The sequence below is a fragment of the Equus asinus genome, chromosome 20 (assembly GCF_041296235.1).
Source record: "Equus asinus isolate D_3611 breed Donkey chromosome 20, EquAss-T2T_v2, whole genome shotgun sequence".
Taxonomy (NCBI): Eukaryota; Metazoa; Chordata; class Mammalia; order Perissodactyla; family Equidae; genus Equus; species Equus asinus.
This window is the reverse complement of record NC_091809.1, coordinates 67979100-68003108: the sequence shown is the minus strand read 5'-3', so window position 1 is coordinate 68003108 and position 24009 is coordinate 67979100. Positions and strand designations below refer to the sequence as shown.

The 24009-nt window shown below is 40.4% G+C and overlaps 1 protein-coding gene across 2 annotated transcripts in view; it reads left to right on the top strand.

Moving 5' to 3' along the window:
- The window catches only part of FAT3 (FAT atypical cadherin 3), a 616260-nt gene that overhangs the window by 490479 nt on the left and 101772 nt on the right, over positions 1-24009 (top strand). For both annotated transcript variants that reach the window (XM_070490463.1, XM_070490462.1), the window contains exons 5-7: positions 52-366; positions 2768-2978; positions 11914-12053. In XM_070490463.1, coding sequence (XP_070346564.1) covers positions 52-366; positions 2768-2978; positions 11914-12053 — 666 coding nt within the window. The remainder of the gene's footprint in view (positions 1-51; positions 367-2767; positions 2979-11913; positions 12054-24009) is intronic.

Here is a 24009-nt window from a genome sequence, read left to right as displayed (position 1 = left end):
GAAAGTTTTTCTGCCTTTTCATTGTAAAATGATTTCTCTTTCAAAACTCAGGTGACCGTGACAGATGGTGGTTCCTCTCCAAAACAGTCAACCATTTGGGTGGTGGTTCAGGTTCTGGATGAAAATGACAACAAGCCCCAGTTCCCAGAGAAGGTCTACCAGATCAAGCTGCCGGAACGTGACCGGAAGAAGAGGGGAGAGCCCATTTACAGAGCTTTTGCATTTGATAGAGATGAGGGCCCCAACGCAGAAATCTCCTACAGTATCGTGGATGGAAATGATGATGGAAAGTTCTTTATTGACCCTAAAACTGGCATGGTTTCTTCCCGAAAGCAATTTACAGCAGGGAGTTATGACATTCTAACGGTAAGATTTTTCTGAACCTCAATAACATTAACAGGGGACGGGGCTATTCTTGTGTATGTTCCTTTGAGCCATAAATCTTTAGAGTAAAAAGGGCAGCCATACAGCTGTGGAAGGCTGCTTTCTGTTTCAATGATATTCTTAAATAACGAGACTGTTTCCTTTGGTTGCGTCCTATCAGCACACTCCCCCATTCCCAGTCCACAGCCTGCTCCATCACATACTCACCACACTTCCTGTGGCCCTCAATCCTTTCAAGGTACTGAGCACAGATGTACACTGAACATATCACTACATGTGTCCTCAAGACTTCCCAAAGAAAACAACTTTTGTAATTCTTGACAATGGGATAGAACATGAATTGAGCTGTGTAAATTGCGAGACACAAATCACAGCTATGTTTATTCCGTAAAAAGAAAAAAATCTCAAGTAAAAAGTAACTGATTTTTCATTGTTATATAATTAAAAATGAAACTAAACATGGGCACCATTTCAAATAAAGACTTAAACCCCCATATCTAAGGGAGTTGTATATGGTGCTCCCCCGACCCCCAACCACTTTAGATATGTAACACCTATGCCAGAAAGGGGACTGGTCATCCTTACAAGTGATGGGCACTTTTGAGCTCCCAACAAATGTCAATAGTTGGAGCCATCTGCCATCCTTCTCTTAGTCCTCAGCATTCTCTGTTGTATACAGTCAGTCTTTTATTATTTTAAATGATGGTCTCAGTCCCTTGATTTATCTCTTCACTCCTATAGGCTGGACTTGGGTTCCTTTCCCTGCTCAGTAACATATCCAGAACAGTGGCCTGAGAAAGGAGGATAGTAAAAAACTAGCCCAGTTTCTACCATTAGAAACTCTGATGTATTATGTGCTATTATAGTTGTGCTATTATAGAGACTTACCAATGGGAATCTTTGAGGACTGGATGGATTATAGTGGATACTGTTGGTGCCCCACCAGATCCCCTGTACCAGGCTGGTGCCACTATCCCTCAACTGCTAAAAGCTCGTAGCTGCCCCCTTCTCCAGAGACTTGTCCTTGGCTGAACTTCTTGGCCCAAGAGATTCCACACTCCCAGTCCAACCCAGCAGCTCACAGCCAATGACTGACTGACACCAGTTATAGAAGTCCAACCCTCTTGCCTCCAGGTAGATCCAATTCTGTGGTGCAATTAATAATTCAGAGCTCCCCATGGGATCAGGCTGAGGTTAGACTGCAGCTGAGACCACATCCTTGCTTAGCATCTTCCCCTATCTATCCTGCTTTCCTCACTCCCTTTCTCTTGAGAACACTTCCACACCCCACCCGCCAACCGAAATCATTTGTACTCAAATCCCCATCTTAAGCTCTGCTCCTAGGAAACCTGACCTAAGACATCTATCTTTAAGGGTCCTTCATCTCACAGGAATTTTCTGGGGCAAAGTGACCATCTATGAACACATAGCATTAGGGTTCTATGAGTTGTCACTGTCTTAAAAGGCTTTAACTGTTAGCCATGCACCTATAAATGTTATTTTTAATATAATAGTTAAAAATCCTTTTTTTAAATTTTGATTTATCTCCTGTTTGTTTCTGCTTGTTGTTTCTGCTTGTTGGACTTGATCCCCCCATTTAGGTACAGGACACCCTAGCAGTTCACCCTGCTCAGCCGAGTGAGGAGACATGCTTTCCTCAGCCCTTATATCAGACCACAGAGAAGAGACATTGGCACTCTCCTCCCCACCCTGCTGCCTCTAGGAGCCTGTGCTTCCACCAAGAGAGCTCTCCTCACCCCTTCAGACCTGGCCTAACTGAAGGGCCTTTGGGGTGGTTAGAGCAATGCTGCTGCCTTTCCCACACTTACTCCCATCACCCTCTGTGATTCTGTGTGAATGGAGTGCTTCTCCAGAATAAAGGAGAAGGCAGGAGCTGCAAAACACGACCTCTCTCTCTCTCTCTCTCACACACACACACACACACACACACACACACACATACACACATACACATCATTCACACTTAAGTAAGGATTTACAATGCACTTTATTCCCTTTCAAGCATCACCACCAGAGGTATAAGGAGTCAAATTGGCTATTCCTACTCATGTAACTATCATTCATGACCATAAAACACTAAAAATTGTAACTGCAACATTTGTTTTTCAAGTTTTCCACATCTGTAAGGTTGGCAGTTGTTCAAATCACCTTCTGGCGAATGTGGTGTGGGGCCCCTGCGTGACTAAGTCGTTTCCCTGCAATTCCCAAGCCCATGCTCCCAGATCTCCACTCTCTTCTTCCTCTTGCTGACACTGTGATGAGGATGGACTCTCAGCCCAACGACATGTGAGTGACAGATCTAAACTTCCACGAGGATTCAAGCTCTAAGACATCTTTCTGTGCTCTCTCCATGTGTGAGTAGATAAAGGCGGTGGACAATGGGCGCCCACAGAAATACTCCACAGCCCGCCTCCACATTGAGTGGATTAAGAAACCACCCCCTTCACCTATACCGTTGACCTTCGATGAGCCGTTTTATAACTTCACAGTCATGGAAAGTGATAGAGTCACCGAGATTGTGGGGGTGGTGTCTGTGCAGCCAGCTAACACTCCTCTGTGGTTTGACATAGTTGGTAAGTCTGAGTCCTCCAGAGCAGTATCGGGCAATGTAATCATTGACTGTTTGGAGCAACTAGCAAAAAAACACCAAAACCACACTAACGATTAGCGCTAAGATTAAAAGATGTCTAGTGCTGGAATGCAAAAGAGCCAGTAAAATGAATAATCGACCTGTGCTTTCGTACCGACTCTGTAGCTAAGCTGAGCAGAAAGTGCTCTCTGGCTGGATTTTCCATAGTATGTTATTTACCGCGATCTTAGTGTCTTTCTGTGTGTCATTTAAATTCTATTGTCACACTTGGCTAATCTCATTTCTAAATGTATTGATGGTACTAGACTTGCTGTCCTTCATTTCTCTCTTTTTCTTCACCTTTTTTCTGCATTCTGTTCTTTTTTTTTCTGCTCCCGACTGCCCTGCTTCAAGGTGGCAAGCATGCTCGAGAGATGTTCTGTATTCTACAGACAGCTTGTGGGCAGAACTGTTCAACAGAAGGTACCCTTAGTGCAAACACATTTGCTAAAATACAGCTATCCAATCTGCCTTTTACGGGTTTTTTTTTTTTAAGCAAATTAAATTACATCTTTCATAACTGCCTGTGACAGGCTGAAGTGCAGCCCACAGATTTCATACATGCCTCTAACAGCTCTCGCCTTACTGGTATCCAGTGACTCCTTTGTTCGAGGTGTGATGGGGTTCGGATTTGGGGGCGGGGGGTTGTTTTAATTTAGTTTTTTCCTTTGCTTTTGAGGTATGTGGGCTTTCTGTTTTGTTTTTATCTTTTTGTAGGTTGGTTTCTTTAACTGGGCCTTTTCCAATTGAAAAATAAATTCAAATATACCCCTGTTTTGCAGCAGTGGTGCCATTCAGAGGCAAAAAGCCCCACTAGCAAGAGTCCCCTGGCTGCTGTCCACAAAATGAAGGGCAGGAAATCGAACCCAGATATATAGCCAGTGAGAGCTTCCCGCACGAGCTGAATAGAGAAAGCAGATGGAAGCGTGCAGGATAGACCTTGGGAGCCAACCTTTAAATTCCTTGAAAGCAAGCAAGCAAGCACACCAGGCTGCAAAAGGAGAGGACAAAACAGCCCTCCTGCCCTCAACAAACTGGCAGGGAGAGGCGGTGGAGAGGAAATAAGTGTGAGGATCAGGAAACAAAACGGGCTTTTGCTAAGAGGAGAGAGGGGAGAGTGTGTGCCAGCCCCGGATCTGACACTGGGTTGAGCTGGAGCTGACTTCCCACGGTTCTCCGTGGGAGGCAGGGAATCCAGAGAGCTGGTCTGGGGGAATCATTTCCTTCCACATGTCACTGCCTGGATAGGATGGGCAGGAATCTGCCTCTCTTCCCTGGAATGGCTGGATCTGGGGAAAGCATTTAGAACATTCCACATCTGTTTTAATGAGGCACAGAAAAAGAATACCCCATGGCCCCTAATCAAACCTCAGTAGAGGGTCCTCTGAACTCCCAAAAAGAAAGGGCTTGTTTTCTACCTATTTCATTTTGTGGAATGACAGTAGAACGTCTTTGTTTTACTTAATTGGCATTAATCACACCATTCCTGTACATGACATCCTCATTCCAAGCTTTCAACTCCTTCTTCATCTCCACTTAATGCGTTTGAAATAGACCCTCTTCCGATCCGTGAAAGATAGCTCTCCTTCTGTATCTTCTCAGAATTTTCAGCTCTTTAAGCTATTATCTGATGTAGCTTCTTCTTTCTCAATGAAACAAAGGGTCAGACATAAGCATCATCCGGTTGTCTGTGCTATCACCTTTGTTGATTCTTTCACTACCACCGTTAATCGGAGTCATAGAAAATGCATCTCAGTTTAAGCTCGTGTCCCTGGTGCCAGGTCTTCGTGGGCATATGCACTAGTGACTTCTTTTAAATAGTCCAAAGGAGAGTGCATTTGAAACCCAATAGGCAACAGGGCTCTGGCTGCTGTCCTGAGCTGTGGGAGGAGTTACCCTCCCATCAGCCACCAGTTTATCTCCCTCCTCCCTGACACTGTAGTTTGCAAGCACCGCTACAGCCCAACAGCACTTCTTCTCTGCCTTGCATGATCCATGCATGTAACCTCCTGACCTGCAGCACATCCCACTATGACCCCCACCCACCCCAGGATGCCCTTGCTTGTACCCCACTTCAAAAATCCTACAAGCACAGCTTTCTCTGATGCTCACTCTGACCAGACGTCTGACCCCAGTTATCCAAGTCAGTTTTGCAATTCCTCGGCATTCCTGCACGTGTGTGTGTATGATTGTGTGTAGGTAGGCGTGCCTGGTAGTGCTGCATGTAAACTTACTTACATGTTTTTCATGTCAGCATTATCAGTGCTGTTGTATATTTTCATTTGTGTTAATCCTATTTCCATTCTTAACCCTTAAGGTCAAGGCCCATGTCTCCTCATCCCTTCCTCCTGCCAGTGCTTCTGTTGCTCTCTACCCTGGGTGAGTGGAATAAACAATGGTGACCACTGGAGGTTGCCCCAGGCAGCCAATGCCTTAATCCTATTGATGCCTCCTGAGACCAAAGAGTCAGTGTGACCTTCCGTCATATTCCCAGCCATAGCAACCATAGCATCTTTGACAAAATGAGACCTAGTCCAAGGAGAGAGGGGCAGTTTACAGATGAGAGCCCTCCCTGGAAGGAGTGTCTTTAGGCTGCTCCAAATGTATATCCAGGAATCATTATCAAAAACATAGCTTCATGCTTTTCCGTCTTTGTTTCTAAATGCTATACTCTTCCTATAGAACCTTCTCGGTTTTAATGCACCAAGTAGTTCTCTTAATGAAGACCTACAGGGTTGTCCCTCTGGTCTGTGATGCTTCATCTCAGAAATTTCACTGTAGATCTGGCAACATCTTGCTGAGCTTCTCCTACAAATCCAGCTTACTGAACCAGATGCCCAAACAGAACATCCAGCCAACAACATCTTGAAATGCCAACTGTTTATTTCACCATGAAAGTAAAATCTTTTTCCCAGGTGCTGGTTGTTTTCAGTATCGTTATGGTCCCCCTTCTATCAAAAGCCCCTTTTGAAAATCCTTTCTGATCTAACAAAGTCATTTTTTTTTTCCAATCTGCTGACGACATCTTTCCCTTTCTCTAAAAACCTATTGTTGGGGCTGGCCCCGTGTCTGAGTGGTTAAAGTTCAGCACACTTCACTTTGGCGACCCAGGTTCATGGGTTCAGATACCGGGCACAGACCTGCTTTGTTCATCAGCCATGCTGTGGAGGCATCCCAGATACAAAGCAGAGGAAGACGGGCAACAGCACCAATCTTCCTCACCAAAATAAAATAAAAATTGTCAGCTTAAGAGAAGCCTTGGAGTGGGGGAAAGGCTGAAGCAAATACCAGTGATGTGACTCAAGATCCTGTGGGTTTCAAAGGGTGGAGGAGTTGCCAAATGTAGTCTGAGATCCTCTTCCTCATCTAACAAAAAAAACCTATTGTTTTCTTTATCATATTCAGATGTTTCATTCTCACTTTCATGATTTCTTGCTTGTTTATCCTTGGCCATCAAAGCTCTCTTCTCTCTCTTCCCTTCCTCCTTACCTAAGCATCTTCCCTGGCCAAGCTAACAAAGAGGGAAAAGAGGAAGAATAATGCTTCCCAATGCTTAAGCAGCTTAGCAGTGTACTCTAGCTGAATGCTGAGGATAGACACGAGGTAGGTAATGTCGTCATGGATCTGAAGTGAGGCCTCAGGTTTAAGTGTAGGTCTTGCCTAGGTAAATACTCTTATGACTCTTCCACGGAGAGTCAGGGTTTGGTTCCATTATAGACTCAGTGCATTCAGAAACCTATAAAGACACTCAGGGTTACAGAGCATACAACATCCTGTCCTAGCACCTACAGCTTACAAGTGCTGTAACAATAAATTCTCGCTGAGTAAGCAGAGAGTCTAGTCTCTTCATTTCCATATTTCCAGATCTACCTAATTCTTGTTTAACTGCATTTCTTTTCATCCCACCATAATATGAACTCTCAAAAACTGTGTGGTGAGCAAGATTTTGTTACTCAGTCTGGACCCCTAAACCAAGGACCTACCCATAACTTTCTTGTGCCTCCAAAGAGACCACTGCTTACAATGTTACGTAGCTAGACTCTCCTCAGCTTCCAGAAACAGAAGCCTTATTTTTAACCAAGTTAAGGAAGCTGTAATTAAAAGGAACACAATAAAGTTCAGCTGTTCTGTGTTTAAGCAGCCCAACATACAGCATGTTCCTTCACTGTGTTAAAAGGGAAAGAAAATGAAGGGAACAAAAATAACCCATAATTCTTTGTGGTTTTCCCACGTATCTTCCCACTTCTCAGGAGACTACGGTTTCAACCCAGCAGCTCCTTGATTTACATACTCTCTAATGTGCACACAATCTGGTTCGAAGTTCAGTTCCCCTATCTTTATCCCAATAGCAAATATTTGTATTGTAAAGACCACCATTATTATACACGTCAAACAATTCCTCTTTATGCACAGTTTGATGGGGGATCCTGCTACCCAATTTTCTAGCTCTTCACCTGACTTAGACTAGAAAAATGGCTTTCCTTGTAGATGGTAAGCACTTAAAATATCTTTGTTTATTTGCCTCACCCAACATATGGAGAAGAGAAAGGCTGTTGTTTGAAAATAATTCTCTGGTGGTGCGAGGTGGCACATAGGTCCAACTTCAGCTGAAATAGCTTTCTGTGTTGCGGGTACGTAAAGACTACCTTGGCCCTTAGTTTGTCATAGGTTCTTGCAGACGTTGGGTTCTTGACTGTTTTTGTCTCATAAGCTTACACCTGTCCTTCTTGAATCTGGTCCTCAATGGAGCCGTCCCTATTAAGGTTAGATCAAGTAGGCAAGTTAAAGTCTTTGATAGCACCAGCAGCAGCCCTGTTCTCTCACTAGAGCTTGGACATCTCTGGGTCTTCTCTAACCAAGTGGCCATATTTCTTTATCACAAAACTCTCACCCCTCCCTCCTGAGAGAGGCCATGCCTGTGTACCATTTCTAATACAGCTATTCTTCCATCAGAGTGCCTGTTGCTCAAGTCATTCATTTGACATCAAACACTTCATTTCTCCTATTGCACTTCATTCCTAATTTGGTTCCAAACAGGCCTCTCTTTTCTCCATGGCAATGACACACTCCATAGGAGCACATCTGAAGAGACTTTAGGAAAATAATAAAAAGCCTAAACAACACTTTGTATAGTAATTGTTTTAAGAAAATGAATTTTAAACCAGATTCTGGAAGGTATTTTCCTTCCTGACACTGTTTCCTGAGCTCCATCCCACGTCTCCTGCCTTCCATGTTAATATCCTCTTCAGCCCTGTACTCTGCTTGCTTCATTCCAAGGCAGAAATTTATTCATAATCAAACCATAACTGGTATTTAGCATTTTTCCTTAAGTTACATATGCATACTGAACGTGAATGAATAGCTTGCGAACGACTCCCTTAATTCATTGAGATCCATCAGCTCAGTGTTTTGGAAGCTTCTCACATAACACTTCCCCCATTGGTTACTACTAGATTTTAGTTGGATTTACATAATTACACATAGAGTGAAATGGAATCATATGCTAGGGGAGGGGCCTGGAAGCTTCTCGAAAGAGGAAGCTTTGTAATACTCACCATTGGATCTCTTCATGGAGAGATGGTGTTGCTTTTGTACCCCCTTTAAAGAAAAACTTGACTAAACCATGACCCAACACTCTGTTGCCCAGTACATTCCAGCAGTAGCTGCTGGCGCAAAGTATTTTCATTCTTGTCCCATTTTTAAACTTTTTAGGACATTCCAACATGCTATGTTTAACTTTAGGACCCAATAGAGATCTCCCCTCTTCTCTGTGTTTACACTATCACACTGGGCTTGACCGAAAAAGGTCACAGAGAAATGTCCCTGACATGAATTATCTGTTATGTGGGCTGTTCACAACCTCGCTTTTAACCATCTCTGCCGCACACCCCTGCAGCAACGCTCAGGCTGTGACTTTTCTAATTTCCCACTTTGTTGAAACTCAGCCCAGCTCGGCGGTGTCCTCCATCCTCCCCACCTTCTGTTTAGCCTAATGCTGCTGCACCAACATACTCTGGCTTTGCATGTTGTGTTACTGGCTCTGAGGAAGCACATCTTGTTTAAACGGAATGCTGCTAGGGAAAATGGACTCCTTCCATTTGATATTCTCACCCCAGATGAATTGGACATGGTTTCCTATGAAATGAAATCACCTTTCAGGCTAAAAAGGAGCCTGAAAAATGAGCCCTGGGGGAGAGATATGGAGTCGTTTATGAAATGGGATGCTTAAGTGGTAGGTTATTAAATTGTGAGAGGGTTGATGGTGAACTGCTGGTCTAGATTCTGTGTCCCTTGTCAGAAATTCATTTTAAAACTCAGGGAAGATTCTGGAAACCTTGTTTTACATGAAATATTGGTTTAACTAGTACCAAATGCCCTCGAAGTGAGTATCCAAGGCTGCTAGCCACACCGATGGACTGAGAGACACTTCACAGGCTCTCCCAAGCACTCCTTGATCTGCATTCTGTTTGTCTATCTATTTTAGAAGTTCCTGGTCTGGAATATTTGAAACAGTAAAAATGAATGAGGGAGATACACACACACATGTAGGAAGAGAGAACCACAAAAAATTATAACAACAGTAGCCAAAAATGTTTTTTGATATGAAAAATGACTAATAAGAAAGCACACAATCTATATGCCATATGTAAAATATGTAAATGTTATGCCACTAAGCACATGAAATGATTATGTATTTCTGCATAGGGCCCCGAGGAAAATGGGAGTCTCAGGGAGTGAGGGAGAGTGTATAAGATGGCAATATTGAAACAGTAACTAAAACCAGAAATCTTTGCTTGCATGTTCTCCAAATTTCGTTTTTGTTCATCTTTAAACTGGAACAACCAAAGTTTTATAATTTGCATAATTTCTATTTTGCCTTGACCTGCAAATTTTCACCCGCTAAAATAATTGACCATGAAGGATGAGTCCTTCCCCTCCTTCCACCCCCACCAAAAAAATGACAGTCCTCAGATTTAAGAAAGTAAACATCTTGGTTAGGAACACATTCTAAAGAGGAGTTTAAGTGTGAGTTAAAATATGATTTAGTAGCCGCCAGATACGACTTGAGAAGTTGCATTCTCGTCTTTCCTTCTACACAGGTCTTAGGTGATTTCATGTTCTTTCTTTGAAAGTTTCCATGGCAGTTTTTTCAGAATGTAGCCCTTGATACCAAGTAATTTTTCCTTGCTCATTAGGACGGGTCTTCAAGCACTTGAATCAGCCCTACATTTTATTTTATGTAGTTATTAACATGAAACATTCCCTTTGAAAGAGACACGGTGACCTAAGGCTTGTTCCCTGTCAGCCCAGATTTCCTCCCTTTTCTCCTTATCCTCTTCTTCAAAAGACTTTTTTTGGAGTTAACATTTAGCACTCCTCAGTAAATCAATTAAAGATATTAATTGGAAGATGAGTCTCTTTTTAGATGAAATTTTTGAAAAATATATCATCTCCAAGCAATTCTCTGGTACCCCATACCTCCATAACTTTAATTAAATGTCAAGGGCAATTATGTTCTCTCCAGCAATTAAATTATCTTAAGTGTTTATGACAGCTGCAAGCAATAAGTATTTGAAATACATATGACCAGGTTTTTTTTTAAGTAAACCATATTATTTATTTTGTGTCACTGTACATCAAATTCTAGTAATTTAAGTAAAACTCTCCTCTGCTTTAACTCATCTGCCCATTTATAATTGTAATATCATAGAAATTGTATATAGTATTGCTGATTGAGCAGAAAAATAAAATGCAAAAAAACATTGAATGTAAGAGAAGCCAAGATTTCTTTTCTAAAATATGAAATTAAATAATTGCATTGCCCTGTGTTCCATAGTTAAATAAAATTACTGTCCAAGAATAAAATTAGTTGACATCATGAATTTCAGACTAAAATAAATAGAGCTTGTGGACGTATACTGATGTTTAATTAAAATCATTCCAGCTTTTATACCACTGTCTTCCCTCCCTCTTAAAAGAATCTTTCATTTTGGGAAGGATCATAAACCACACTTTGGTTCACAAAGATGGAGACATCTATAGTAATTTCAACAAGGCCTGTGTTGTCTTAAGCACATTATTCACCATCGTGGATCATACCTGGTCTCAGGGGGAAAAGTAGAGTTTTCTGAACTTTTATATTAATTGTTTTATAAGCTGATGTTACGTAAGCTGATATTTTCCTCTACTTCTGTTCAGATTTTATTTTGTCAATCTCCCATAAACTCTCTACTTTTGGGGGAGAAAAATAATTCACACTGTCAAGATAGCAAAAGAAAATATTTCTCTCTATATATATCCCAATTTGCAGATGTAGAATTTTTAATATGAAATTCAGGGTTTTTTTCTTTTTTTCAATTTTCTAGTATTGGCAGTTTTATTTCTGACATCTAATTGAGGGAATATGAACTCTACCAACCAAATGTTTACCATCAATCCAGGAATAGATTTAGGAGTGTATACTCATTTTTGTTAATAATAATTGGATTATTTATTTACTTCAAATTTAACCTACTTTGGAAAAGCAAAAGGGTCTACAGATTCCTAGCACAGAAGTCACAAGGGGTTGGAGGGCCTTCAGCTTTCTAAATATTTTATGGAATCAGTTTATGCTTCAGTAATCTAACGTTAGTGCTGAAGATTTTCGTTGCAATACATTCCTTTTTTGTGACATTTGTTATGCATTGTAGAGGCTGTGTTTTGAAATGTGAATTAAATTAAAAATAAAGAGGTCCCATTTACAATGTACAAAATTGAGCCATAGGGATGCCTGTCAAAAAATATTTCTGTGTAAGAGCTCCCTTTAAAGCTATATGCTTCAATACATGTAATAACTTCTCAGATATGCTAACTTCATGTTGTTTTTGTGAAATCGTCAGGGGGGAATTTTGACAGCTCTTTTGACGCAGAGAAGGGTGTTGGGACTATTGTCATTGCAAAACCTTTGGATGCGGAGCAGAGGTCCGTCTATAACATGAGTGTGGAAGTCACCGATGGAACAAATGTTGCTGTCACTCAGGTAAGACATCACATTACTAAATAGTGGGGAATGTGAAAACGTCTGCTAAAGTCAGAGATGCAAGCAACTAAAATATTTATTGGAAGTAGTAAATTATGTCCCTGGATTTGTAGTGTTTAGAAAAGATCAGTTGAGAGAACAAGCTAGCAAAAGGCTTCTCTCAACTCTATTGTATAACTCAGCCGCCTCTTTTAAGAAATTGTGATTGTTCTTGCAGGGAAGAGTGAGATGTATTTGTTTCCTGATCATTTACTGCAGATTTATCTCTTTGACAACAAAGTCAGATTTCCTTGAATTTACAAAGAGGAGGATATCTATATTGTCTGAGTTAACACACCGTGATATTCTTCGCCTCCTCATTTCTTAGTCACAGAAAGTTAGAGCTAGAAAATACCTGAGTCCAAATTCATTTCACAAATGAAGATAAGCTAAGTAATATATCCAAGGTCACCCAGCCTTCATAAAGGACAAGGACTGAGATCTAGGTGCCTTGACTCCCATCCAGCCTCCATGCCAGAGGTTCTTTATCCTGGCTGCACAGTAGAATCCCCTAGTTGTGGGGGCTTTGGGAGAATGTTAAAACCACTGAGACACAGGCCCCACTCACAGAAAACCTACATGATTCTGACATGCAGCCAGGGTTGAAGACCATTGCTTACCCTCTGCTACTTGAGTGCTTATGAAAGACATTGAGAGCAAGGAAGAGCAGAAAATCTCTGGGCAAGACTAACACAGTGTTAGATATGAATATGAGGCAGATTTACCCTAAATATGAGAAGATTTTTTTATTTTATATTTTAACACCAGAGATCTTAGGCCAGTTATGGCAGAGGACTGGCACACACACACATCCTGTAGCCCCTCCCATCCTCCCTGCTTCTATCTTCTATTCCCATGACCAGAAGCCATCACTAATTGATCAAGGTCCTTTTCCTTGGCTGAGCCCAGATGTATCCTCAGAATCCTTCTCAACACAATGGTTGAGGTAGTGAAGATGAAATTTTTGCCAACCCTGAAGTAAGCAAGTGTGATTTATTTAAAATATGATGTAAGCTTTTGTAACTATATTGTTTTAAAAAGGGGAAAGAGGGTATTTCATGTGCTTATCTGCCCAGCTGCCTCTTAGTTTGAAGCTGTTCGAAAAATATGAGACTCTTCCCTCTGAGTCTGTTTGTAATCATAGAATGGCGAAATTTTAAGGAAACAATAGGGTTTGTTTTAGTACACCCCTTTTGCTTTTTATTCAAATAAACCGAAATCCAGAAAGGGGAAGTAACGTGTGTATGATCAGGCAGGCAGTGTGTGACAACTCCCGATCCTTCAACCCATGTCATTTCCTAGAAGGCCCATACGATCCCATTTGCCTGAGAGAATCCCATTTTCACCTATTGCACTGGTATAATTATTAATAGTATCCCATTCACTCCCCAAATTGCCCCAGTTAGGACAATAAATTATATGGTCACCCTACCGAAATCCATACTGCTTCAGAGTATTTTCAAGACTAAAAGGCAGACAACTGGAAAGGCCCCCAGGGTTGAGATCCTATGAGAATCACGCAATCTAAAAGCAACCCCAAAGACTAATACAAAACAACCCACTTGCAGAATTGCTAAGACTTTAGTACTCATTCACTTTAAATTGGAATTTAAATTAGGCTTTTTAAATTAGCCGTGTCTTGGCATATCCATCCTCAACTTTTTAGCACCACTTAAAAACATAAGACATATTTGAATAAAATACAAATAAAGCATGGAACTGTATTCATTTCCATACTTTTCTCTAGGGTTTTAATAACAGTTGAATTAAATGGTAATTCAGTGTGCCCAGAATGTTATAGATACACATTAAATATTTTCAAAATGGGGAAATGAATAGTAGATACTACATATTCAACAGGGCCTATGTGGCAGGAACACTGGATCCTCAAAGCACACAACTGATTTGTGTTAACCGAAAAAAATTATCAATGAAACTTTTATTTTCAGATTTCATTAGGACCAGATGAGAAATCATTTAACAGCATTTATTTAATAAATATTTCTTGAGTTCATACCATGTGCTAGGAGCTGTAAAAGATCCCTGAGGTCACAGCAATTCAGAGTTTTAAAACCAGATGACTGATACGCACCCACTTTTTGAAAATTAATATGGAAGCATATATTACAAGACTTTGAATGTACTCATTGTTCGAGTCCCGCTTTTGTTGATTTTCCTTCAGACTAATGTACAGTTAGACTTGTCTCCAGAGCAGTTCCGAAAGAGTTTGAGAATTGGGGTGAAGTTGAAGGTTCCCCTTAGCAAGGCCAAGATAAGGAGGTTAATAAAGGGTATCAAGAGATTTTCTTGTCAAAAGCTTCCAACTCACTCTGGTCTCTAGGACCATGACCCCTCAAGATGTGAGACCTAAGAGTTTCCAGAGTATAAACTTGCCTGCCATTGTTATTACCATCAGAAAACCATCTCTCTGACTATGGGGCTATGTTTGGGCCTGAATACCCCACCAGCATCTGCCAATCCAGGTAGAGGGCCAGGAGCATTTCTCTGAATTAGTCAATGCCCTCAGTGTCAAAGACATTTTTACCAAAGGATGTTTTGGGAAGAAAAAGTATTCTAGATTTCTTTTAGAAACCAATAAGAAATGCTCCAACCCATGACCCTAGGCCACTTAATGATTTCACCATCAAACAGATACCCTACACCGTATAACTAAATAGATGTCCTATAGCCCAAAAACACCTGTTCAGTTTTCCTCTGGGAACTATTCTCTGCTTTGTTCATTTGGAATCATAAAATGTGGTATGACACAGGCTTCAAATCAGCCATAAACAACATGTCGAATTTTACTTCACAAATGTCAAATAAATCAGAGCCTCAGGGATCTCTGTGTTGACATGAAAACCTTGCCTTCATCCTCAGTTTTGTCCTGTTCTCCCAACTCTCATAGGATTCTTGTGCCTCAGAGCTACTCTATCCGGTGACGAATAAACATCCTCTTCTTTACTGAGATTCCCTAGTGTGAGTACAGAATGTAAAAATGTTCTGTGGATTTCAAGTTATAAAGATTTAGATAAATTAAATGCAAAAGCAAAGCATCCCGACATTTACAAAAACCTCCTGGCAAGATGGACAAGGGCCTCTGCATAAAATAGTTGTTGATTTTATGAAGGATATCATCGTACTTTATATAGTATAGCATAGTACTGACAGCATGGGCTTTGCAGCAGATAAATCCATGTCCCGATCCCAATTCCGCCACTTACTAGCTGAGTCACCTCCAGCACATGCAGGTCACTAAATTTCTCTGCACCCCAGTCCCCTTGTCTGTAAAATTGGGGTACCAATATCTACATCATTAGAGTTGATGTAAGGATTACATGAGTTTCTATATACAGAGTACTAGCTTGAGGACTAAACATAGTAAGATCTCCAGAAATACCAGCTACTGCTAATGTTATTATTACTGTCATCACTTAGCCTCTCTGAGCATTTGTATCATGGGGGCTGCCTCACAAGTTCTTGTGAGAAGTAAAAGCTCTGATGAATGGGATGATCCAGTGCTGCATCCCAGGCCTTTAGCGGAGGACTATTCTGGGTACTTTCTGACTTGTCCAGCAGTGCAAAGTGTAAGATGATCCATTAAGGCGCCCTCAATGCAGATCAAACCAGAAAGAATTTGTGAAGGGCTTGGTGAGCACACCAGAACCAAGATATGTTACTGGGCTTTTTCTAGTTCCTGATGCTCCCCCCAAGATGGCCACCTTTGATGGCTCTTTGACAATCTTCTCTTCACCTAAAACCAGCCAACATTTTTGAGTGCTTTCTATATTCCAAGAATTATCCCAAGTTTTTAAAAGCTTACTCCCAATTTCTACATGTATAGTGTCCTGAAATGGTAACAAATAGTTCATGACTGGCACCAGAAATAGCATTACTCTAAAACACAGAATGAATAATGTTGAGTGGAGAGTTTTAAAACTGGCATCCTGGTGCCAGCTGTGTTCCTTCCTGTCCAGACCCCTGCCCCACTCCAAATCCTGCTGCCTCCAACAACCCAGTGCAAATAGGACCCAGTTGTGCAAACAACTTAAACTCTCCAAGATAGTTTGAGGCCTTGGGAAGTCCTCAGAAAATTGTCCTCATAAAATTGTTGATAAATTTTGGTGTGTATGTATATTTTTTTAGAGAATAGATCCTTAGTTTTCATCAGGTGTTCAAATGGGTATGTGGCTTAAAAATGATTAAGATAAATTAATTCCTCAAGACGTTTTTATTATTCAGAAACTCTAGCTAAAAATTTCAACATGGAAACATCCATGCTTTCCAGGAAACACATACATCTGAGAGGATTGTTGGTTTTATAAAGCTTCCCTGCTCTGGTGACTGGGCTGGCTGTTTCCATGGTGTTTCAAAGCACTGTTGTTCTGGGTTAAGAAAGAGACTAAGTTTGTCTACCAAAGCCCTGGATAGCAAACAGGAGGTTAACTCCTTTCAAGAAATGAAAAATAGAAATAGTCTTTGAAAAAAAGAGTACCACTATTCTTCAGCATTATGGACGTATTCCCCACTTTGATGTCTTAGAAACCAAGAGTTGAGCAAGGGTGTCTGACTTAGAAGAGAAGGATGAAGGAGTAAGAAAGCGGTGCTGTCTAGTCGGAGGAGCAATGAGGAATCACAGAGCACTAGCTGTTATGAGAGGGAAGGTGGAATATCCAGGTGGAAACAGAGGACTATACAGAGCAGGAATAATGAGATGCCATGAGGAATGAAGTTACTGTCCAAACATACAGGAGTACTACAAATCTATTTTAAGAGGGATTCTACCCTCGTGCCCAGACTGTGGTCTTTACAAACAATTTCCCATGGAAAGGAACTAGCATTCCTTGTAGAAATAGCTGATTTCAGATTCGGGGCAGGATATGGGCTGGGCATCTTAGCCTGCCAGAAAAGGCTAGTGAAATCATGTTAAAAGGTGACAAGAGGCAACTTGAACTGTCTTCCACTGATCAAAGATGGAATAATTTGAGCATCAAAAAGGATGACTGTGGCCAGTCCGGTGGTGTAGCAGTTAAGTTCACCCCCTCTGCTTCGGCGGCCCAGGGTTCTAGAGTTCAGATCCCAGGCGTGGACCTACACACCGCTTATCAAGCCATGCTGTGGCAGCCATCCCACATATAAAGCAGTAGAAGATGGGCACGGACGTTAGCTCAGGGCCAATCTTTCTCAGCAGAAAGAGGATGATTGGCAGCAGATGTTAGCACAGGGCTAATCTTCCTCAAAAAAAAAGAAAAAGGAAAATGTAATGGATTGAAACACATGAAATAGATAAAAATCCAAGTGTTTATATGATATTCAAAAACAAACTCATTTAGGGGGCTGGCCCCATGGCCAAGTGGTTAAATTCGCATGCTCCATTTCATTGGCCCAGGGTTTCACTGGTTCGGATCCTGGGCGTGGACATGGCACTGCCCATCAGGCCAAGTTGAGACGGCATCCCACATGCCACAACTAGAAGGACCCACAACTAAAATATACAACTATGTACAGGGGAGATTTGGGGAGAAAAAAGCAATTAAAAAAAAAAGATTGGTAACAGTTGTTAGCTCAGGTGCCAATCTTTAAAAAAAAAAAAAAAAACAAAACTCATTAACTCTCACAATTCCTCTATGAGGCAGAATACCTCCCCCCCAGCCCTGCTTCAAAGATGTCCTAGTCTTCAGAATTTGTGATTATGATATGGTACATGGCAGAAGGGACTTTGCAGGTGTAATTAAGGTTACAGATCTTAAGATAGGGAGAGGGATTATCCAGGTGGGCCCAATCTAATCACATGAGGCCATAAGCAGATAAGTTTTCTCTAGCTGGAGTCGGAAGAGATGCAACAAAAGAAAAAGTCAGAGATTCCAAATGTGAGAGGATTTGAAACATCATCGCTTAGTTGAGTACGGAGGGGGCGACATGACAAGTCAGGCGAGTGGCCTTAAGGAGATGAGATAGGCTGCTGCTGACTGCCAGCAAGGAAACAGGGACCTCAGGCCTAGAAGCTCAACTGAATTCGACCAACAGTCTGAAAGAACTTGGAGCTGATTCATCCCCAGAGCTTCCAGAAAGGAGCACATCCCTTCCAACCCCTTGATTTCAGGCCTGTGAGACTCCAAGCCACACCATGCTCAGAACTAGGAGATAATAAATGAGTGTTGCTTTAAACTGCTAAGTTTGTGTAATTTGTTGTGGTACAAATAGGAAACTAATCTCCTGTTGTCATCTCCATTTTACAGATAAGGAAATTGAGGCAAAGCGAGGTTAAGAAATGTGGGTAGGTCAGGGTTCAGACACACACAGCTGGGTTCTAGAGCTTGCCCTCTCAACCACTATACTGTGCTGCCTCTCAAAGGCAAGATGAAAGCTTTGCTACCTATTCTAAAGCAGGAAGAGAAACTCATCTGGCTCTACTAGTTATGAGGGCGACACTTTTTAAAATAGCTGCCTGGGGAACATGATGCCACCTGTGGCCGTTAGAATGTCTCATAGCCAGCCATACGTGCTGGGGAGAGAGCAAAATACCCCAGTCTCTTCACAGCCCTCACTTCAACCCACTGAGCTTATGGAACAGAGACACACATTACCAAGGATGAGAAATTATGAATTTTAACAACTTTTTCCATACATCTGCCAAACCAGTATGAGCTGCTGCATCTTCATAGCAAATTTAAGCGAATCTAGAGCATAGCTCTTCCAAAGGATCAATGGATGAAAATGCATAGTAATATATAACACGATATTTGCATAATAAGACAACAATCTTCATTTTTAAGCTTCATTTCCCTGATACCCTGGGAGTAGGGAGTAGTTAAATCAAGTGTTACCATTACGCTCATTTTTCCAGTGAGAAACTGAGGCACAAACTAGTTAAGTGGCTGCCCTAGGTGTGCACAGGTAAAGAAGTACAAACCCACTTCTTCCTTCTCAAAATCATATAGCATCTCAAGTACTTTCTCCTACACATCTATATATACAAAATACACAGTTTAATTCATTATGGAAAGCATTTGGTGTAGCAGAAGGAGCACTGACCCAGAATCAGATGACTCAAGTCCAAGTTGACACTTATCCAGTTGTTGTCGGTGTTGCCACAGAAGTTATCGCCCTCCGTGTAAAACTCAGTTTCTTCTGCCTAATGGGGCTAACACCTTATACACCTCGTGAGTTGTCGTAAGAATAAAATAATTGAGAAGGTCCTTGAGATCTGTGACATGCTGGACACATGCAGGTTTTATTATTACAGTCTCATTCTCAATTTAAAATTGGAATAACACACCTGATAAGTATAAAATATTATGTGTGTGGCTTTTATTGTTATTCATGAAAGACAGCAGACATATTCATGCCCAAAGAATAATCTAAAAATTACATTGATTTGATTCAGGGACTCATGATATATGCTTTTGTGATTTTAATATGCTTTTCTTATTCAAGCCCTGGTTTGATTTATAAAGATATGAAAATCAGCTTGTATTTGTATGTTCCATGGACAAACCCGAGATTAAAAATCTCTTTCAGAAAATCTCCAAAATTCTTAAACCCACAAAGGCAGCTAACTGAGATTGGCCACAAAGTCTTTCTGCCTGATGGTCTGTACTCACTGAGCTGGGAGATCTGTGACCTGCATTCCTAAGGTTAGCCTTCATCTCCATAGCCAGGAGGATTCCATTCCTCTTGTGTCTCTCAGCGATGTGTTAGGAGTTCCTAACTGGCCTCCTTCTTTAAAAAGTAGACTTTATCTTAAAAATTTGGACTTTGTCTTATCCTTTCCCTCCACCTTGCTCCTGCTTAAAAGGTAGGGGTTGGGGGAGGGTAGGAAATCACTTTTGCTAAAGCTGCTCCATGATTCCCTAGATCAAGATACTCCCAAGGGACACTTCCCTCATCAAGGGTTTTCTTTCATCTGCTTTAGCATCATCTCCCTCTTAGGAGATGAAACAAAGACAGTGGCCCAAAACTTCCTTGTATACTTAGATTAGCAAAATGCTGAAACAAGTGCAATTACATATAGATAAAATAAAGCAGCCAGCCAACTCTAATGTGAGACTTTCTGTTAAAAAAATAATAATGACAAAATGTCACTGTATGTAATAGATCTGTGTCTGACAACTTATGAGTAAATGTGTTTTTGAAAATGGATTCCAGTTTTAAAGGTAGCATGGACCTTTCGATTTAGAATAATCCCATGGTTAATTTTCCTGAAATGAGAACAGTCATGTCAGTTATCTATTTTGTAAATAAGGACTTCTGTATAGCAAGGTACATAATATTTGTTTGCATATGTGTTATATACATTTATAATTCATGTGTCTATAATTTAAGTGCACATGGAAATAGTATATAGAATGAATACAGAATTTGACTCCATAAGACCTAGGTTGGAGTCTGGCCTTGCCGTTGTGACTTGGGGCACACCCTTAACTTCTCTGATTCTCATTTTCCCCACTGGTAAACTAGAGATAATAAAGTTTAAGAAACGAATATTATACAGGTTTATAAACTGTAAAAAAGCACAAGCTAACATGATTTCTCTACTGATACGTTCAAACGCAAAACTTGTAAGCTTGGGAAGAATACAAGGGGGCATCACCCTTGAAATCACAACTATAGAATGTTTTAAATATGGTTTTGAAACGCCAGCAGAGGCAGAACAGAATTTCAGTAATTTAGGACTTAATTGGTTCTAATAAAAGACAGAGGCCTCACCCCACAGCTTACCCCATGGACACTTCATGCATGAGCCTTTGTAAAGCCAAGCTTGGCATCTGCCCAGACGTAGCTTCGACGAGCCTGCAAAACCCAAAGTGTTTGTGGTGGGCAGCATTGAAACCAGCTCTGAAGAGACTTCCTACATTCAGGTTTCCTCCTGCTTTGATTCCATTGTACTTCTTTAGGCCTTTCAATTACCATTTTGAACAGAACATCTTTGAGTTACTTTACTTTGTTTGTTAGTTCAGGAGCTCACAAATGGCCCCAACTGTGGGAAATAAAAAGCAAATGAGGAGAAGGAAGTCTTTAACAGAGAAACACTTGTTCTGACTGTAGATTAGGCTCAGGACAAAACAAGCAAAAAGAGGCAAGCTTTTCAAGAGCACGTCAACTTTGAAACTTCACGAAGGTCAGGGCAGGCTTGCTGGCCGGAAAGGCTTTTTATCCCATTAATATAACTACTTCTGTGAACACAAATATTTTAGCATCTTGACTAAGTTAACTTGAACTTTTTAAAGGAAAGAATTGACATTCAAAGAATCTAGTATGGCTTTCCAAATACAGTGCAGATAAAAACAATACTCAAAATTCTATAGGCACACTTCTCACCCTTTTTCTACCACAAATGACAGACAAAGCTTGTCCCCATGTCAGGCTCACTCCCATGGGCAAGTCTTCCTGGCACAGGAACTTTAATAAAGTTCCAGGTTATAAATTTAGCATACAAAAATCAATAGCCTGCATATATAACCAAAAAAAAAAAAAAACAACCAGTGAAAAGATATAATGAAAAAGAAAACCCCCTTTAGGGTAGCACATGTATAAACTTTAAAAAGCATTCACAGTAGCCAAGACTTGGAAGCAACCCAAGTTCCCATCAATGGATGAATGGATAAAGAAGATGTGACATGTGTATCCACTGGAATACTACTCAGCCATAAAAAGGATGAAATCATGCCATTTGCAACAGCATGGATGGACCTTGAGTGTATTATGCTAAGCAAAATAAGTCAGGCAGAGAAAGCCAAATCTGTATGACTTCACTCATGTGGAAGATAAACAAACAAACACATAGATACAGAGATCAGATTGGTGGTTACCAGAGGGGAAGATGGTGGAGAGAAAGTAAAAGGGGTAAAGGGGCACATTTGTATACTGATGGATGGAAACTAGACTTTTGGTGGTGAACACGAGAGAGTCTACACAGAAGCCAAAATATAATGATATACACCCGAAATTTACACAATGTTATAAACCAATGTGACCTCAATAAAATAATTCTTTTTAAAAAACATTCAAAACCTATTTGAGGAAAACTGGAACATTCCTGAAAAACAAAACAGTAGATTCAAACAAATGAAACAAGACAAACAATGTTCTTGGATAGGAGACTCCATCATAAAGAAATTCGTTCTCCTTAATGAACTTATACTTTTAACATAATCTCAATTTAAATGCTATCCAGTTTTTGTCAGGTGTTATACTGGTTGATTATAAAGTTCATTTGGAAGAACAACAATCAAAAATAGCCAGAAAAACTCTGAAAAAGAACAAAGAGAGAACCTAGCTTTTCCCAACAGTTAAAACATACTATAAAATCTCTATAATTAAACCTTTTGAAATTGGTGCATGAAAATACAGATAAACCAATGGAACAAAATAGAATAGCCAGAAATATATTATTTGCATATGTAAATTTAGTACACTATAAAAGTCACTTCTCAAATCAATGAGAAAGTGATAGTCTTCTAAAAATTGTCATTGAAGTAAATGCAAGAGCCGTGTGGAAAAAAAATAGAACTGGATCCAGTCCTCACGTAATATACCAGGAAAAATTCCAAATGTATTAGAGATGTAAGTTCAAGAAAAGGAAACGTGTTATTTTCAAAAAATGAGTATGTTTACCTATAGTTCAAAAGTATAGAAAATGTTCTAAACTATGACAACATCCAAAAACAATAAGGAAAAGATTGATGTATTCAATGACATGAAAACAAAAATAAAAACTTTTGCATGGCAAAGAATCACCATGAGCAAAGTAAAGATAAATGACAAAATTTAAAACATATTTGCAATTTATATCACCATACTTCCAAAAATAAAGAAGGAAAAGGCCATCTAACCCAATGAGCTGATATAAATAGTTGTAACAGAAAAAGAAATGCAAATGGCTCTTAAACATTTGAAAAGATGCTCAACCTCACTCATAGAAAGGCAAACTAAAATTATACTGGGAAGCCATTTCTCATCTATGAGATTGGCCAAGAATCCAAAAATTTTACTACATACTCTGTTGGCAAGCCTGTGGGAAGACAGTCATTCTTATGTATTGCTACAGGAATGAAAAATGATGAAACTTTTGTGGAGGGGAATATAGAAATATCTAACAAAACTATATAAGCACTTATCCTTTGATCCAGCAGTCTCAATTCTAGGGACCCAAAGTTATGGTAGCAAAAACATGAAAAGACGTGGGCACAAGACTCTTCATTGCACACTCTAAGAGCAGAAATAGGAAGCATCTTAAATGAACGTTGAAGAGGACCCGTTGAATTAACCATGATATGTCTACCCAACGGGAGTCTATCTCTATACTGCTGTGGAGAGGTCTTCAGGATATAATGCAGAGTTTCTCAACAGCCACACTATTGACATTTTAAGTCAGATAGTTCTCTGTTGCAGGGGGCTAGTCCTGTGTGTAGTAGGATGTTTAGCAGCATCCCTACCCTTTGTCCACTAGATTCCAGAAATACCCACTTCCCCAGTTGTTACAACCAAGAATGTCTCCAGACATTGCCAAATCTCCCTTGGGGGACAAAGTCATCCCCAATTGAGAATAACTGATGTAATGTTAAGTGTAATAGCATGTTGGGGGAAAATGTATACAATATGTTTATATTAACAAAATAGATGGGTAAAACATAACATAAATTAAAAAAATGATTACCTATGGGAGAAGGAGGGAATAGAGTGAAGCAGAAAGATATAGAAGCTAAACGTCTTTGACTATAACTTTTTTGTAAATTTGACAATGGTACTTTTACATATAGTATAAAGCAAGATTAAATGTTAAAAAAAGCAAATCATGGGGCCAGCCCAGTGGCATAGTGGTTAAGTTCGCACACTCCACTTTAGCAGCCCAGGGTTCACGGGTTTGGATCCTAGGCACAGACCTACATACCACTCATCAAGCCATGCTGTGGCA